General features: G+C 34.6%; 1 protein-coding gene across 3 annotated transcripts in view; it reads left to right on the plus strand.

Moving 5' to 3' along the window:
• TRIM33 (tripartite motif containing 33) overlaps positions 1-18,276 on the plus strand; it is a 136,736-nt gene that overhangs the window by 88,063 nt on the left and 30,397 nt on the right. For all 3 annotated transcript variants that reach the window (XR_012130272.1, XM_037019978.2, XM_037019977.2), the window contains exons 5-11: positions 900-1,016; positions 3,518-3,632; positions 5,732-5,878; positions 6,332-6,449; positions 7,843-8,117; positions 8,698-8,862; positions 16,888-17,088. Coding sequence is in view for 2 of the 3 variants with exons in the window: in XM_037019978.2 (XP_036875873.1) it covers positions 900-1,016; positions 3,518-3,632; positions 5,732-5,878; positions 6,332-6,449; positions 7,843-8,117; positions 8,698-8,862; positions 16,888-17,088 (1,138 nt within the window). In the remaining variant the exon portion in view is untranslated. The remainder of the gene's footprint in view (positions 1-899; positions 1,017-3,517; positions 3,633-5,731; positions 5,879-6,331; positions 6,450-7,842; positions 8,118-8,697; positions 8,863-16,887; positions 17,089-18,276) is intronic.

Consider the following 18,276-nt stretch of genomic DNA (forward strand, 5'->3'; position numbering starts at 1 on the left):
TTCAAAGTAATTTGAAAAATTGTCACTAACTGAAAAATTATTTCAAGTGGTGATTGTGAAAATAAGATAAAGAATAAAAGTCAGATGCAAAGTTGCATATACATTATGATTACATTTGGTTAAAAATGACAAATGAAAAGACTAAGGAACTGTATAATATAGTGGGAACATTGATTTTATGATGTTGGAACTATGGGTGCTTTTCCCACCTTTGAAAGCATTTTCTCTAATGGGGTTGTATTTTATGATTTAAAATGTATACAACCTACTCCTGTATTTTGATTTTTAAACAATGTAATATGGAATCAAAACTTTTAAAAGAACGCTTGAACAGTTTGAGTACAGTTGATCCTTGAACAACATGTATTTGAACTGTGTGGATTCATTCATATGTAGATTTTTTAAAATAGATATATTGACTTCTGGAGACTTCAGCAATTTGAAAAAAAATTTCCTCTAGTTCCTTTATTCTAAGAATATAGTATATAATGCATAGAACATACAGATATGTGTTAATTGACTATCTAGTTGTCAGTAAGGCTTCCAGTCAACAGTAGACTATTATTAGTAGTTAAGTTCTGGGGGAGTCATAAGTCGCATGCAGGTTTTCTGATGGATGGTGAGGGGGTCAGTGCTTCTAACCTCTGCATTGTCCAGGGGTTAGCTGTAATTATTTTATCTTACAATGGCTTCTTGGGGCTGGGTCAGTAGGGAAGGAACTGATAGTTAAAAGTTGACTTTTGAGGTAAGATATGTGTGGCCAGCATAGAATGTTGATCATTTAAGTAAGGTTTCAAGGCTGACTTATGCAATAGTTCTTCCTTTCCAAAATTGCAAATGCAAATTTTCTGCTTTAAATGTAGTTTAAATGTTGTTTTTGTTTTTGTTTTTGTTTTAAGGTACCAGTTTTTGGAAGAAGCTTTTCAAAACCAGAAAGGTGCAATTGAGAATCTACTGGCTAAGCTTCTTGAGAAGAAGAATTATGTCCATTTTGCAGCTACTCAGGTGCAGAATAGGTAAGTGTATTATCTTAAAACTGTATTTTCACTTTAAGGATTATTAAACACAGTAGGCACATTTAATTTGTTTTCCCTCTGTATTATATTAGTATGTGTGCTAAATTCTGTGGAAAACATTTTTTGGAAAGGTAAATGGTATAAATTTGAGTTTGGATTTGTAATATTTGTTAAGTAAAATTTAATTGATCAAAATTTTGAATTTTCCTTTAAGTTACATCTTTGACTATCATAATTAATAAGACCATATAGTCTTTGAAAGCCTTAGATAAGTGTGGGAAAAGAAATTAATATGTAGAAAGTTGAATTAGAAAATTTTAACTGGAACCTGTGTGAAAGATACACTATAGAGGAGAAAGTATGAAGAATGGTGGACAAACTTATCTGTTAAGCATTAAAAACAGTACTTATCCTAGTAGTAAGTAGTATTATAAGATGAATATATAGCACAGGTTCTGGCACATAGTAAACTGTCAGATTTTATCTGTTGCTATTATTTTCATCAGTAATACCATCAGGATTTGAAAATTCTATTTTGATTAATTTTTAACTAACTAAACTTATTGATAAGGCAAAATGGGAGTAAGTTCTGTAAGTGAGTAGACTGAAAAGATTAGGACTCTCAATGTAGAAAGTCAAACACTTGGAACTGGCATAATTAAAACTTGTATATTCCTGGAGGTATGAATAGGGTTAATATGTCTTTATTCTTCAGATTCACAAATATTGGGACTTACAGGTACTTCCAGATAATTAAAATTGATTAGTTTATGATGATTTAAAATGGCACACAGTAAATACTTGAAAAATAATAAATAGGTGAATGAATGAATAGTACATTACACATTAGACACTTAAGTGGTAGAACGTTGATCGTATGAAGTGATACCAAAGGAAAACAAAGGTTCCTCAGAAGTTGTAGATAGGGAAATGCATATATATATATATATATATATAATATATGTACACATACACATACACTAGTCATGGATGGAATTCTCATGGAAATGTCAGGATGTTTTAGGTTATATTGCTGATACATTGTGGGTCATAGTGGAGAGGATAACATCTCAAGTTACAGGATGGATGTTCTTTTAGAGAAAGGATAGTGAGTTGATATGGCAGTTTCCTATTTTTTGTACATATATTCTGGACATATTTTGTATATGCTTGAATCTGTGGGGAAGTAGAGTAGGAGGTTTATGTGTTATAAGATTGCAAAGGGTTGGGGAGATTGATTTTATCTCCAAATCAACAAAAAAGTATCAAAATCTCTATGATACTTTTCCTTTTAGACACAGTTTTGAATGACCTGTCTCCATTTTTTAATGTATATTCACTTTTTTTCCCTTCACAATTGGACATACAGTAGACGTACTTAAATCCAATGAGAGTCAGACTGTGTCTGTTTTCTTCTTCCAACATGCTTAATGATTCCAATCTTTGGCTGAGTCATTTTTAGTTTGAGTCCTGTATTTCTTGTCACTTGTAATCGGCACTCTCATTTTTTAAAAAACGTCTTCCACTCACTTCAATAAGATAAGGACAGAGCCAAATAAAATTTCAATAAGTGCCCAAACAAGCACTGATGTAAGACAATGGAGGGAAAACTACATTTTTATGACTAAGAGTTTATGAAAGTTACTTAAATTTGAGTTTGGCAAATAGGCAATTTAGGGATTGAGAGTGTGGGTTATAGTTTGTACAGAAGCGAAATGTAAAAAAGTTGAAGGCTACTTTCTTAATGGTTGTTTGTTAACATTTTATGTATTTGGTGGATTCGACCTTTCCCATTTTATAAACAGCAGGGCATCAGCCATTTCATATTTGCAGTCAAAACTTTCATGACAATGGGAGCTTATACCTATTTCTAAAACATCTAACAGCTATTTAAAAAAGTAGATTAAAAAATATTTTATACTCTTACCTGTATACCATAGGAAACCATTTTGAGAAAAACCTGTTGGAAGAAGTGTATTAGAGCCCACATTTGAAGTGGTTAAGTTATAAGTGAAAAATAAATGCTTCTAAGCTTTCCTTCTAAGAAAGGAAAATCTCTTTTACAGCAGCTAGAGGCTACTATTTCAAAAAATAATTACTGGTTTCAACATTGTTCTTTTGAACACTGTTCTTGAAAAGAATAAGATTAAGAAGAACCAATGGGCCAGATTGACACTAAATAGCAGAATCATTGATGTCAGATGTTTGTGTATTACATTCATGTCATAGGAGCTTAAAGAGATTGCCATCTAGATTAATAAACTGGCCTTTATAAACTTAATTTAAAATTACTAAATATTTAATCCATTCTTTTGTCTATATACACAACTTGTTTGGACCAAATTGAGTGGTTTGTCTGCAGAAACATAAGTTGTACATTTTAACAAAGGTTTAACTTTAATTACTTGGTTAAGTGCCCAGTTGGATTAATTTCTGTTACAGTTGATGATTCAGAGTCATAGGAGAAGTTGATAACCTAATGATGCATTTCTCTTATTCAGGATAAAAGAAGTAAATGAGACTAACAAACGAGTAGAACAGGAAATTAAAGTGGCCATTTTCACCCTTATCAATGAAATTAATAAGAAAGGAAAATCTCTCTTACAGCAGCTAGAGGTATGGTTCAAAGCCAAAGTAAAACAAAAACTGCTTCTTTTGCTACTTAGTTGTTCTTAATGTTTATTGAAAGCTCTTTTAGACTGGTTGGGGGGTATTGAAATAAAGTAAATTTTAAAAAATTTTATTTTCATTTTCTACTGGAAATAGTTATTTTGCAGCCCAGTTTAATTACATACACTTTTTTTAGCTGTATAAATTAGGGGATAGTGTTGTCCTTTTAGGAATGAGAGAAGTATTACTAAAATGTGTTATAAGTGAAGACAAAGCCTACTGCCACATTCCCTCTTACCCCCAAAAAAGGCCTTAATTTAACTTTTACATATGAATGTATATTGGGAGTTTGATTGAGTCATTTATGTGTTTCCCTTTATTTTAAAATGTTCCATAGTTTTCCTAAAAGTGCTGCTCATCTTGAAATTTATAAACTAAACCAACTGATAGTTTTAGTTTTTGTTTTATTAGGCCCTTGTTGCATATTTTGAAATTAGTTATGAGCTGTAAGTTTCTAGATAAGAAATAAATTTATGAAGTACAAGTTAAGTTCTAGTCAAAGACTCATCTCTACAGACCACAGCTGATCAATTCTTAAAATTTTGTGCTCTGAAGTAAGCTCAAATGATAATGGGGTTATATTCTCTGCACCATAGAATAGTAGGAGTTTAAACTACATATTTGGTTGTTTAACTTGGATCACTGTCAACCTCAGATTTTCCATAGTAGATTTTTCTTCTGTTCTGTTCCTTCTGAACAATGTAGAAATATTAGACACATAGTTACATACAAATGAAAGATACTATGTCAGGACAGTATTATTTCTGAATTTCTGTATTTTGAAATACATAAATGAAATACATCTTTCCATTAGATACAATTAAGAGATTAAAAGTACTGGCTGGCACAGATATTGTTAAGTTGGAAGTTTCTTTCCTGTTGCATATCCAACCAGTTGCATTGAACCCTAATAGTTTTTTTTTGCTTTCAAAAGGACTGTGTGAATGGAGGTGACTGAGCAGCAACTAATTTTTGATACCTTTTAACTTACCTTAAATGCATTTTAACTAAAGGTCTAAAATAATGCTCTTAAACCATTTCAAGAACTTGAGTTAAAAACCACCTCCTAATGCTAAAATATACATAATACATAATGATAAATCTGTCATATACTCCTAACAAGCTGTTTATTTAAATGAAAGATGTCTTGTATAGTATGTTCCTAAACTTTGTAAAACAGAAATTTTTCCTAAGCTTTATAAAAAGGATGGTTTTCAGGGAAGTTGTAAAACAAACGTCTGCCAGTTGAATTATTTTATCCATTGATTTACATTATAAAATGAGCAGCTTGTTTTCTTAGGGGGAAAAAAATTGTCTGATGAATGAGGTTGAGTCATTTTTATATGAAAATGTGTGAGAACAATGTAGATTGATATTAAAGTACATAGGACATCACCTATCCCTTTTGGGTGTTAGTTCCTAGACAGCAGTTTATTTTGTATTTGCGGCATTTCCACCAGATAGGTCTTTCCTTTAACCCTCACTTAACTCCTTACTCCCTTGTTCTTTATGAACTTTTGTCATATCAAAAGGTTCCCTATCACTACTCTTAGAATTCTGGAATTCATCTTTCTCATTTTTCTCAAGTATTTTTAAAAGAAGAGATTTTAACTTTAGCTTCATGCCACACCTATAGGTGGCATGGTAACACAAAATTTTCTTTGGCTTAAAAAATAGTGTACTGAGTTAAGATTATACAAAATTATTTCTAAATGTCTGCTCATTATATTATGGACTCTGTATATTGGATTTTCATAATAGAAAGACTTCTTAACAAAGACATTTCAATCTACGGAAGTAAAAGACATCAACTGGCACTAATTTCTATATGTGAAATGTTCTTTCTGGCCTGGAGAACTAGGTTTTGTACTACTTTTGTTAGTGACTTTTCCTTTGATCATAGATTCATTAAATAACAAGGAACTTGTCAACTTAATTCGATTTTAAAAAGAAATATAGGTATTGTGTTCATTTGCAGTAGAACTTAGGAGGTGATTTTTTTTATACAGTATTTTTTCTTCAGTGAGCCTCTTGTTCCATTTCAGAATGTTACAAAAGAAAGACAGATGAAGTTACTGCAGCAGCAGAGTGACATCACTGGCCTTTCCCGGCAGGTGAAGCACGTTATGAACTTTACAAATTGGGCAATAGCAAGTGGCAGCAGTACGGCGCTACTGTACAGCAAGCGACTGGTGAGATGCATAGTGTCTTCATTTTTCTTTAAATTGACTTTATTAAGGTATTTACATTCAGTTAACTGCATTTGTTTAAACTGTAGATTCTGAATTTGGCAATGTAACCACCACATCAAGATACAGAAAAATTTCCATCACCCACAAAAGTTACCTTGTTTCCCTCTACCCCTGGTCCTAGGCAACCATTAGTCTGATTTGTCATTTTCTAGAATTTCTTATAAATGGAATCATACAGTTTTTAATGTTTTGAAGATACCTATTATTATAATGCCATTTGTCACCAGAAATTCAAGCATGTGTATTTGATTGCTAATACAGTCTTGTAAGTACTGATACTGTCTCATCTGAGACTAACATCTTGGAGCTGCATAAGCTTTTAATGTCTTTATCTTGTATGTTTTCTCAACTGATGCTTAATTTGAAGACTAACGTGAATTTTTTCCCTTTAAGATTACTTTTCAATTACGTCATATTTTGAAAGCACGGTGTGATCCTGTCCCTGCTGCTAATGGAGCAATACGTTTCCATTGTGATCCCACTTTCTGGGCAAAGAATGTAGTAAATTTAGGTGAGAAATAATTAGTTTTATGACTGTAATTTGAAACACTGAATTAGGAGGGGAAAGCATCTAAAGCACATTTTAGATATAGTTTAGCTTCACTCTTAACACATAAACTTCTTGGAAAATATGTTCTTCATGGGAAACTCACTTTGAGCCATGTTTATTACATCTTTAAGACTGTTGAGAGTCACCCCTGTATAGATCTTCAAAATATGTATCAATTCTGTCTTTTTCCTAACATTCTTTGAATACTGATATTGACTGTTTAGTATCCAAAACTGAGCAAATGGACTTTCATTCTCTGGAAGAATTTTAGATGCTTAGTAGTTTGTATATAATTTCTACCAAATTCTCCACTAGAGGAGGACCACCAAGGTGTTGATGTGTCTGAAAATCATGTCCTAAGGAGTGTTTGAAAGATGAGAGTAGACCTTTTCAACATGGAAGAGAAATGGGCTTCTCTTCTGTGACTTCATGATGTTGACTTAAGGACCGTAGGTGAAAATTACAGAGAGAGAGAGACAAGCAGCTCAATTCAAAACAAAACAACAAAAACCAGAAGAATTCCCAACAATTAGAGTTGTCTATAGACTGAGCAGACTCACTTTCAAAGTAGGCAAGTCCTCACCATTGGTGGTTGTAAAAACATAGGTAGCTGGCTTTCTTTAAAAAAGTAATTGTGTATATTCAAATTTGTCAGTAGTCTTAGTTCAGGTATCAGCCACCTTTTTATGTAATATGGTAGTAAGTTCTGTTTTTATATTTTAAAGAGTTGCAAAACAAAAAACAAAGAATATATGACAGATCATATGCATCCTGCAGAGCCTAACATATCTGACCTATTATAGTAAAGGTTTGCCAACTTTACCTTATATCAAACTTCACTAAAATTTGCCTTTGTTCCTAGAAAGCAATGGGTTTTATGAGAAGCAAGGAAAATTGTCATTTCTAAGGACATAAATAACTTAAAACATTCAACATGTCCACAGAAGACATTTTTTAAACAATGTCATACTCTACCCTCCATATTTTGGCAATTCAAAGGCATTTGGAGTCAGTATTAGCAATCTCAGGTACTGTTGAAGCGTGCTAGGGAGAATTTATTTAGACTGACTATATGGGCCCTCTAGTATTTCTTTCAGCTCTTTAATTTTCTGTACATCTGTGTAAAGAATAAGGTCAGATAATATATTATTTTGAATAATCAAAGTCAATTATTTGGAGACTGTATTAGGTTTCTGATCTTAACACTTAAACGTAGCTATCCCATCTCTGCTGTACTGTTGGAAGCTTTAAGTGCTGATAGTTATGAGATGAAAGACAGGAAGATAGTGATTAATCCACAAAGTAGAATTTAGTTGATTATATGCACATTATTCTCATTTTTTAAATCCTTCAGGTAATCTAGTAATAGAGAGTAAACCAGCTCCTGGTTATACTCCTAATGTTGTAGTTGGGCAAGTTCCTCCAGGGACAAACCACATTAGTAAAACCCCTGGACAGATTAACTTAGCACAGCTTCGACTCCAGCACATGCAACAGCAAGTGTATGCACAGAAACACCAGCAGTTGCAGCAGCTGAGGATGCAGCAGCCCCCCGCACCTGCACCGACAACTGCAGCAGCGCCGCAGCAGCACACGAGGCAGGCAGCCCCGCAGATGCTCCAGCAGCAGGTCAGTGTCGTTGGACCGTGTGTAAGCATCTGGGGGACCACAGGACTCTGCTCCGTCCTGTGTAGATGACTGCGCGGTTTAGAGTGCTGGTGGGGACAGAGCTCACAGGCCGCAGATGAAGTGTTCTGTATATACCATGGATGTGGGGGAGGTGTGAGGAAGGGCATTGTGTAAATACTTATTCGGGAAGTAGGATTAACTCACTAGTACTGTGGAGGGACGCACATTTTATCCCTTCACACTTGCTATGTGTGCTTTGGTGCCAAAGAGCCAGATTGTTTTCTGTATATTCTTTAGGCATTTGTTGATTCATTCGCATCCCTATGTCTTTCCTCTTTCCTTCTCTCCTCTGTCAAAGCTATTAATTCAGGGTTGAGTAAGTTAATGTTGATGGGCTTTAAACACACACATAAATACTGAGAGAAGGGGATTTGGGCCAGAGAAGAGGAAAGTGACTTAACACTTTTTAGTTTATGTCCTTCTATCATGACTGAATTATTTTTACCATGACATTTTGTAATTGGAAGATAAGTTTGTTAAAAACATATTATTACATCAATGCGATTTCTATCTTTTGTAGCCTCCAAGATTGATCAGTGTGCAAACAATGCAAAGAGGCAACATGAACTGTGGAGCTTTCCAAGCCCATCAGATGAGATTGGCTCAGAATGCTGCCCGAATACCAGGAATACCCAGGCACAGTGGCCCTCAGTATTCCATGATGCAGCCACACCTCCAAAGACAAGTATGCCTAGAGTTACATTTGTAAGAATCATACAATTTTAAAACTACAAGACACCATTTTTCTTAATCATTTGTGGGGCGGAATTGTTTATAAAGATACCTTTGAGAATTTGATTAATGCTGTGTATTGTCTTGTCCCAGAAAAATACACATATAACATTTTGTATTCAATTTTATGAGCAGCTTTGATGCCATTAAATCTATTATGCAACTATGGGTTGAGACCTTGTCTACTCCACTTCCATTTTATGGAAGTGAAAAATAAAGGAGCCTTGTTACTTACCCATAATCACAAGAGATAATGTAAACATCATAGAACCTTAGTTTCTTAAAATCCCTTTCCTCTTTTAAGGTGACATTTTGAGCCTAATACATGAAATGATCTTTGAAAACAATAGAGCTATGCTATGTGTAATTTATTTATGTATTTTTGCTTCTCACTACTCAGTATTGTTCTCTTTAGGGTACAGATATGCCTGCTCTTAAAAATAAGTGTATCTAGAGACATGTTTTCTAATTTTGAATACTAGATTATATTTAGGAGGTATAATTGTAAAATGAGGATATTTTTATATAGGATTTCTAGTTATAATAAAGTTCATTTTATAACTGTTAGAGTGATGTTTCTCAAAACATGCTTTAAAGACCATGAGAATGACTGGGAAGGCCTTGTCAGAAATAGATTCTGAGCCATAGCCACTAGGTCAGAATTTCTAGGAAGGGAGGACTCAGAAATACGTAAACTTGTACTAACTCTCAATATACATACCAAAGTTGGACAAACACTGTCCTAGAGTAATGGTCCTTCAGCTTTTCGGCCCAAGTACCTCCTGAAAGACTTGAAAAATGTGTGCTCCTTCACATTTCAAAGTTGATACTTAGAAGGTTCCATTATAAGTTTAAGTTTTAATAGTTGCAAAGGTCATACTTTCTGGCATATTATAAATATGAAATTATGAACTAAAACCCTTACATTGTTACCTTGTAAGTAAAGCCACTGAAACTGAAATACCACAGATAGCTTTTGTTTGAAAGTTAAAAATTTATTCTCCCTTTTCTCTTTGGACTTGAGTTTCTCTTTTGCTTCCTCTACAGAATTTTATCTTCACATATTTATGTTTGATAGACTTATAGACAAGTCTTTTGCAGTTTTCTGCAGGAAGAAGTCTTTTTTTTTGGTCTCAATATACACTTACATGAGCAACACTAGTTACTAGATTCCCCTTATCATAAATCCCCACCACATACCCCATTACAGTCACTATCCATCAGCATAGAAAGGTGCTATAGAATCACTACTTGTCTTCTCTGTGCTACACTGCCTTCCCCGTGCCCCCTACATTATGTGTGCTAATCGTAATGCCCCCTTTTCCCCTTATCTCTTCCTTCCCACCCATCCTCCCCAGTCTCTTTCCCTTTGGTAACTGTTGGTCCATTCTTGGGTTCTGTGATTCTGCTGCTGTTTTGTTCCTTCAGTTTTTCTTTGTTCTTATACTCCACAGATGAGTGAAATCATTTGATACTTGTCTTTCTCTGCCTGGCTTATTTCACTGAGCATAATGCCCTCTAGCTCCATCCATGTTGTTGCAAATGGTAGGATTTGTTTTCTTCTTATGGCTAAATAATACTCCATTGTGTATATGTACCACATCTTCTTTATCCATTCATCTACTGATCAACACTTAGGTTGCTTCCATTTCTTGGCTATTGTGAATAGTGCTGCGATAAACATAGGGGTGCATCTGTCTTTTTCAAACTGGGCTCCTGGATTCTTAGGGTAAATTCCTAGGAGTGGAATTCCTGGGTCAAATGGTATTTCTATTTTTAGTTTTCTGAGGAACCTCCATACTGTTTTCCACAATGGTTGAACTAATTTACATTCCCACCAGCAGTGTAGGATGGTTCCCCTTTTCTCCACAACCGTGCCAACATCTGTTGTTGTCTTTTGGATGGTGGCCATCCTGACTGGTATGAGGTGATATCTCAGTGTGGTTTTAATTTCATTTCTCTGATGATTAGTGATGTGGAACATCTTCTCATGGGCCTGTTGGCCATCTGAATTTCTTTGGAGAAGTATCTGTTTAGCTCCTCTGCCCATTTCTTAATTGGATTATTTGCTTTTTCTTTGTTGAGGTGCATGAGCTCTTTGTTTATTTTGGATGTCACCCCTTAATCGGATATGTCACTTATGAGTATATTCTCCCATACTGTAGGATGCCTTTTTGTTCTTTGATGGTATCCTTTGCTGTACAGAAGATTTTTAGCTTGATATAGTCCCACTTGTTCATTTTTGCCTTAGTTTCCCTTGCCCAGGGAGATATGTTCATGAAGAAGTCGCTCATGTTTATGTCCAAGAGATTTTTGCCTATGTTTTTTTATAAGAGTTTTATGGTTTCATGACTTACATTCAGGTCTTTGATCCATTTCAAATTTACGTTTGTGTATGGGGTTAGACAGTGATCCAGTTTCATTCTCTTACATGTAGCTGTCCAGTTTTGCCAGCATCATCTGTTGAAGAGACTGTCATTTCCCCATTGTATGTCCATGGCTCCTTTATCATTTATTAACTGACCATATATGTTTGGGTTAATGTCTGGAGTCTCTGTTCTGTTCCACTGGTCTTTTGCCAGTACCAAATTGTCTTGATTACTATGGCTTTGTAGTAGAGCTTGAAGTTGGGGAGTGAGAGACACCCCCCCGCCCCCCAACTTTATTCTTCCTTCTCAGGATTGCTTTGGCTATTCGGGGTCTTTGGTGTTTCCATATGAATTTTTGAATTATTTGTTCCAGTTCATTGAAGAATGTTGCTGGTAATTTGAGAGGGATTGCATCAAATCTGTATATTGCTTTGGGCAGGATGGCCATTTTGACGATATTAATTCTTCCTAGCCATGAGCATGGGATGAGTTTCCATTTATTAGTGTCCCCTTTAATTTCTCTTAAGAGTGACTTGTAGTTTTCAGAGTATAAGTCTTTCACTTCTTTGGTTAGGTTTATTCCTAGGTATTTTATTCTTTTTGATGCAATGGTGAATGGAATTGTTTACCTGATTTCTCTTTCTATTGATTCATTGTTAGTGTATAGGAAAGCCACAGATTTCTGTGTGTTAATTTTGTATCCTGCAACTTTGCTGAATTCCGATGTCAGTTCTAGTAGTTTTGGAGGAGAGTCTTTACGGTTTTTTATGTACAATATCATGTCATCTGCAAATAGTGACAGTTTAACTTCTTCTTTACCAATTTGGATTGGTTGTATTTCTTTGTTTTGTCTAATTGCCATGGCTAGGACCTCCAGTACTATGTTAAGTAACAGTGGGGAGAGTGGGCATCCCTTTCTTGTTCCGGATCTCAGAGGAAAAGCTTTCAGCTTCTCACTGTTCAGTATGATATTGGCTGTGGGTTTATCATATATGGCCTTTATTATGTTGAGTTACTTGCCCTCTATGCCCATTTTGTTGAGACTTTTTGTCATGAATGGATGTTGCATTTTGTCGAATGCTTTTTCAGCATCTATGGAGATGATCATGTGGTTTTTGTTTTTCTTTTTGTTTATGTGGTGGGTGATGTTGATGGATTTTCGAATGTTGTACCATCCTTGCATCCCTGAGATGAGTCCCACTTGGTCATGGTGTATGATCCTCTTGATGTATTTTTGAATTTGGTTTGCTAATATTTTGTTGAGTATTTTTGCATCTACGTTCATCAGGGATATTGGTCTATAATTTTCTTTTTTGGTGGGGTCTTGGCCTGGTTTTGGTATTAGGGTGATGTTGGCTTCATAGAATGAGTTTGGGTGTATTCCCTCCTCTTCTGTTTTTTGGAAAACTTTAAGGAGAATGGGTATTATGTCTTCTCTGTATGTCTGATAAAAATTCCAAGGTAAATCCATCTGGCCCGGGGATTTTGTTCCTGGGTAGTTTTTTTGATTACCGCTTCAATTTTGTTGCTGGTAATTGGTTTGTTTAGGTTTTCTGTTTCTTCCTAGGTCAGCCTTGGAAGGTTGTATTTTTCTAGGAAGTTGTCCATTTCTTCTAGGTTTTTTAGCTTGTTAGCATATAGGTTTTCATAGTATTCTGTCATAATTCTTTTTATTTCTGTGGGGTCCGTCGTGACTTTTCCTTTCTCGTTTCTGATTCTGTTGATGTGTGTTGATTCTTTTTCTCTTAATAAGTCTGGCTAGAGGCTTATCTATTTTGTTGATTTTCTCAAAGAACCAGCTCTTGGTTTCATTGATTTTTTTCTAGAGTTTTATTCTTCTCAATTTTATTTATTTCTTCTCTGATCTTTACTATGTCCCTCCTTCTGCTGACTTTAGGCATCATTTGTTCTTCTTTTTCCAATTTCAATAATTGTGACGTTAGACTATTCATTTGGGATTGTTCTTCCTTCTTTAAATATGCCTGGATTGCTATATACTTTCCTCTTAAGACTGCTTTTGCTGCATCCCACAGAAGTTGGGCTTTGTGTTATTGTTGTCATTTGTTTCTATATATTGCTTGATCTCTATTTTAATTTGGTCATTGATCCATTGATTATTTAGGAGCATGTTGTTAAGCCTTCATGTGTTTGTGGGCCTTTTTGCTTTCTTTGTACAATTTATTTCTAGTTTTATACCTTTGTAGTCTGAAAAGTTGGTTGGTAGAATTTGAATCTTTTTTAATTTACTGAGGCTCTTTTTGTGATCTAGTATGTGGTCTATTCTGGAGAATGTTCCATGTGCACTTGAGAAGAATGTGTATCCTGTTGCTTTTGGTTGTAGAGTTCTATAGATATCTATTAGGTCCATCTGTTCTAGTGTGTTGTTCAGTGCCTCTGTGTCCTTACTTATTTTCTGTCTGGTGGATCTGTCCTTTGGAGTGAGTGGTGTGTTGAAGTCTCCTAAAATGAATGCATTGCATTCTATTTATTTCTTTAGTTCTGTTAGTATTTGTTTCACATATGCTGGTGCTCCTGTGTAGGGTGCATATATATTTTTAATGGTTATATCCTCTTGTTGGACTGCCTCCTTTATCATTATGTGATGTCCTTCTTTATCTCTTGTTACTTTCTTTGTTTTGAAGTCTATTTTGTCTGATACAAGTACTGCAACACCTGCTTTTTCTCCCTATTGTTTGCATGAAATATCTTTTTCCATCCCTTGACTTTTAGTCTGTGTATGTCTTTGGGTTTGAAGTCTCTTGTAAGCAGCATATAGATGGGTCTTGCTTTTTTATCCATTCTATTACTCTGTGTCTTTTGATTGGTGCATTCAGTCCATTTACATTTAGGGTGATTATCAATAGATACGTAGTTTTTGCCATTGCAGGCTTTGAACTCGTGGACACCAAAGGTTCAAGGGCCAGTTTTTTTACTGTGTAAATGTCTAACTTAACTCACTTATTAGGCTATTATAAACACAGTCTGATGATTCTTTATTTCTCTCCCTTCCTTTTCTTCCTTCTCTGCTCTTTATGTGTTAGGTGTTTTATTCTGGACTCTGTGTTTCCCTTGACTGATTTTGTGGATAGCTGATTTTATTTTACATTAAAGTAGTATTTGGTTGTGCTACTTTCTTTGCTGTGGTTTTGTTTTCTCTGGTGACATCTTTTTAGCCTTACGAGGACTTCCATCTTGAGCTGTCCCTTTAAAATACACTGTGGAGATGGTTTGGGTTTCTGGGAGTTAAATTCACTCAACTTTTCCTTATCTGGGAACTGTTTAATCCCTCATTCAAATTTAAATGACAATCTTGCTGGATACAGCATTCTTGGTTCAAGGCCCTTCTGTTTCATTGCATTGAGTATATCATGCCATTCCCTTCTGGCCTGTAAAGTTTCTGCTTAGAAGTCTGATCATATCCTGATGGGTTTTCCTTTGTAGGTGATGTTTTTTCTCTCTCTGGCTGCTTTTAATACTCTGTCAAGAAGTCTATTTTAATTTAAAAATTCCTCAAATTCCAGTGACAGTAAACCTTTTAATAAGTTTTGAAACTTTTTATTTGGACCAATTTTTCATTACTATTATTCCTATTCAGTTGATTAAACAATGTAAATATGTATGTATAGTTAAGAACATTAGGAAGCATAAAAAGTACAGTTCTTTTAGATTCACATTTCTTTATGAGATAGAGGGAACTTTTTCCTCCCTTCCTATTCATTTGTATATGTTTGGATGTCTGCTACTTTTTGTAAGTCAGAATTCAACATTGATTTTTATTAATGTTCTGTTTTTTGGGCCTTTGTTTTCATGTTGTGGTCAAGAAACTTGTTCACAAAAACACGTATCTGGGAATCAAAAGAATTGTCTGTACTTTCTCTAGGTTATAAGCTGAAACTTAAAGTGAGTTATTCAAATCATTTCAAAAGTCTTTTTATAATTTGACAGCCTATTTTCGGTCTGTGTGCATTTTCATTGTCCACCAAGTATAAGAACCCACTTCAAAGTTTTGTTACCCAGGTTTTGGATCAGAAACTTTCTGAACAGTTTGACACGTTTGTTTTCAGTTGTACCTTTGCTGTCTTACTGAGAGAGAGAGAGAGAGAGAGAAAGAGAGTGAGAGAGTACACATGAAGATTGAGGATCTGGGGATTTATTTCCTTAAAAGCATTCACATATTAATGCACCCCTTAGTACATGGAAGGACTTCAAATATTACTAGGGGGCAATTACTTCCTCTGGAAGAGTTTAAAAGCTTCAGAATTAGAGTAACCAGCCATCTCAGAACATGGTCCTTAGACTTGAGGGATCCCATAGAAATCACTGAATGTTAGAATTTTAAATTTTTAAATATTTAAAATGATCTGTTTATATATAAATGATAGTAATTTATTTCCTAATGATGTTCATTTTATTATCTTAAATAATCCTAGTAATGACCTTCACAGATCGATGACATTACCAAAATTTCTAAATTACTGAGATTATGTGATTCGTTAGGAATTGATACCATGTTTCTGTTTATAAATTCATTGTTCTTTCTACCATATCAATTACATAATACACAGTTATATAATTAATTGTTTATTTTTTTAGAAGGACAGAAGTGTCAAAGGATATAAATAAAACAGGAGGCTTTCCTGGTCTGATATTTGAAGACTTGGGGGCTTCCAGTTCATCTATTTATATAAATCTTTGTTCTAAAATAATGTCATATCACCAAACTGACAGGTTGAAAATTATTGGCAAGTCTGTTTTTCCTAAGTGCTATACAAAAATGAATAGAAAAATGAAAAAGCTATGACTTGAGTTATTATTCTTTTCCTATGTAAGTTTGGGAGGGATTCTTGGTATTTTTCTTTCTAGTTTTATTGAGAAATAATTGACTTTCATCACTATATACATTTAAAATATACAGCATAATGGTTTGATTTACATATATTTTGATATAATTACCATAAGAGTTTCAGCTAATACCCATCATCTCCTGCAGATATAATAAAAAGAAAGAAGAAAAAAATTTTTCCTTGTAATAAGAAGCGTTAGGATTTACTCTCTTAACAATTTTACTATGTGTCATACTGCAGTGTTAACTGTACTCATCCTGTTGTACTTTTTATCTCTAGTACTTATTAATCTTAAAACTGGAAGTATGTACCTTTTGACCTCCTTCCCCTAATTCTAGTCCCCCCATCCTCTGTCTCTGATATCCACAAGTCTAATCTCTTTTTTTGTGAATTTTTTAAAAATTTCAACAATTCCACATATAATAAGTAAGATCATATAGTATTTCTCTTACCCTGCCTTACTTCACTTAGCATAATGCCAGCAAGGTCCATCCATGTTGTCACAAATAGTAGGATTTTTTATGGCTGAAAATATTCCTCTGTGTGTGTGTGTGTCTTTGACGACAGCTTTATCTGTTAATCTATTGCTGTACACTTTGGTTGTTTCCATGTTGTGGCTATTGTAAGAGAGTGCTTCCATCTTTGTTTCTTAGTCACTGGTATTAAACACTTGTGTATCCTTCTTAAACTATGAATTGTTGTAAAGTTATACTTCATTTTCGGATATCCTGGCAAATCAAGTAATGATAACATCTTTCCTAACAGCACTCAAACCCAGGGCATGCTGGACCCTTTCCTGTTGTGTCTGTGCACAACACCACAATCAATCCAACCAGCCCTACCACAGCTACTATGGCAAATGCAAATCGAGGTCCCACCAGCCCATCTGTTACAGCAATAGAGCTAATCCCCTCAGTTACCAATCCGGAAAACCTTCCATCGCTGCCAGATATTCCACCCATACAGGTATGTATTTAATTTGAATGAGAGATTTCAAACCTCATGTTAATGAGAGAGTTAAGAGTATATATATTTTTGTTTTAAAATTTTTAATTCAGGAACTTTTTTTTTTTTGAAATTTCTGGAGTAGAGTATAAATAATTGAATTTTACAAAGTTGTGTTTGTTAAACTGGCATCCCTCAACATTTTAAAGTTATAGGATGAGTCAGCTGCAAACCTTGTTTTAGATCAAGCATTCCTGGTATGAGTTTAGATTCAGAGACAAGACCCAGCACTAAATGTGGTCATATTTTTGTCAGCCTTGTTATGGCCACAGGGATAGTCAACCCCTTGTGCAAATAAGTTGGCCTGAGAAGGGAAGAGGAGGAAAGTCTAGGTATCAGGCAACTTGAGAGGTTGACACTGAGAGAGGAAGTAACGAGGAAGAGTAGAAGATGGAACATGAAGGGCCTCTGAGGCATCCTGTCCCTTTCACTGTAACATTTTCCTGAAAAATAAATATCCCTTGCCTTCTGAAATTTGATGAATTCATTTGAATTGAAAGCATTTCATTTTAAAATGTAAGTGTAACCTCTGAAGGTTATACTGAGTTATCTCCTCATGCATTTTATGAGTTACAGTCAAGGGTTACTAAAGGAGCAGCGAAACTACTAAAGATTACTATGGCTCTTGACTCTCTCTATGGTTGTAGTTTAATATTTTTATGTAATTAATGGATTTATAAGAGTTCTAAAGGATATTTCTATACCTTCAAAATTCTGTCAAAATCACCAATTCATTGTGAATTCTTTTAATATGGTCATTTCCCTGAAATTAGGAGAGATTGTTTTTGGCTAAGTGAATGGTAGTTATGTTGGAGCTGAGAGGATTGGACAATAGAGAATAGAAAAATTTGTTTAATATATCTATAAAAAACAAAATTTATGAGTTATAAGCTTAATAATTCACAAAGCACTTTCACAGGAAATGTATCAATTTAATGCTTGAAATCATGTCATAATATGTAATATCCCTATTTTGTTGATGGGAGTAAGACAGGCTAGTGACTTTCTTAGTCACCTAGTACTTGGAAAAGTAGGAATTTAAAGACCAGATTCATGATTAGACGCTTAGTTGTCTACCCACTATCTGTAGAAGTAGCAGAGATAGTGTGGGATTGTAAACCTGAAAAGGCATAGTATTGACAGGCTTTG

This window comes from Manis javanica, chromosome 4, assembly GCF_040802235.1.
Source record: "Manis javanica isolate MJ-LG chromosome 4, MJ_LKY, whole genome shotgun sequence".
Lineage (NCBI taxonomy): Eukaryota > Metazoa > Chordata > Mammalia > Pholidota > Manidae > Manis > Manis javanica.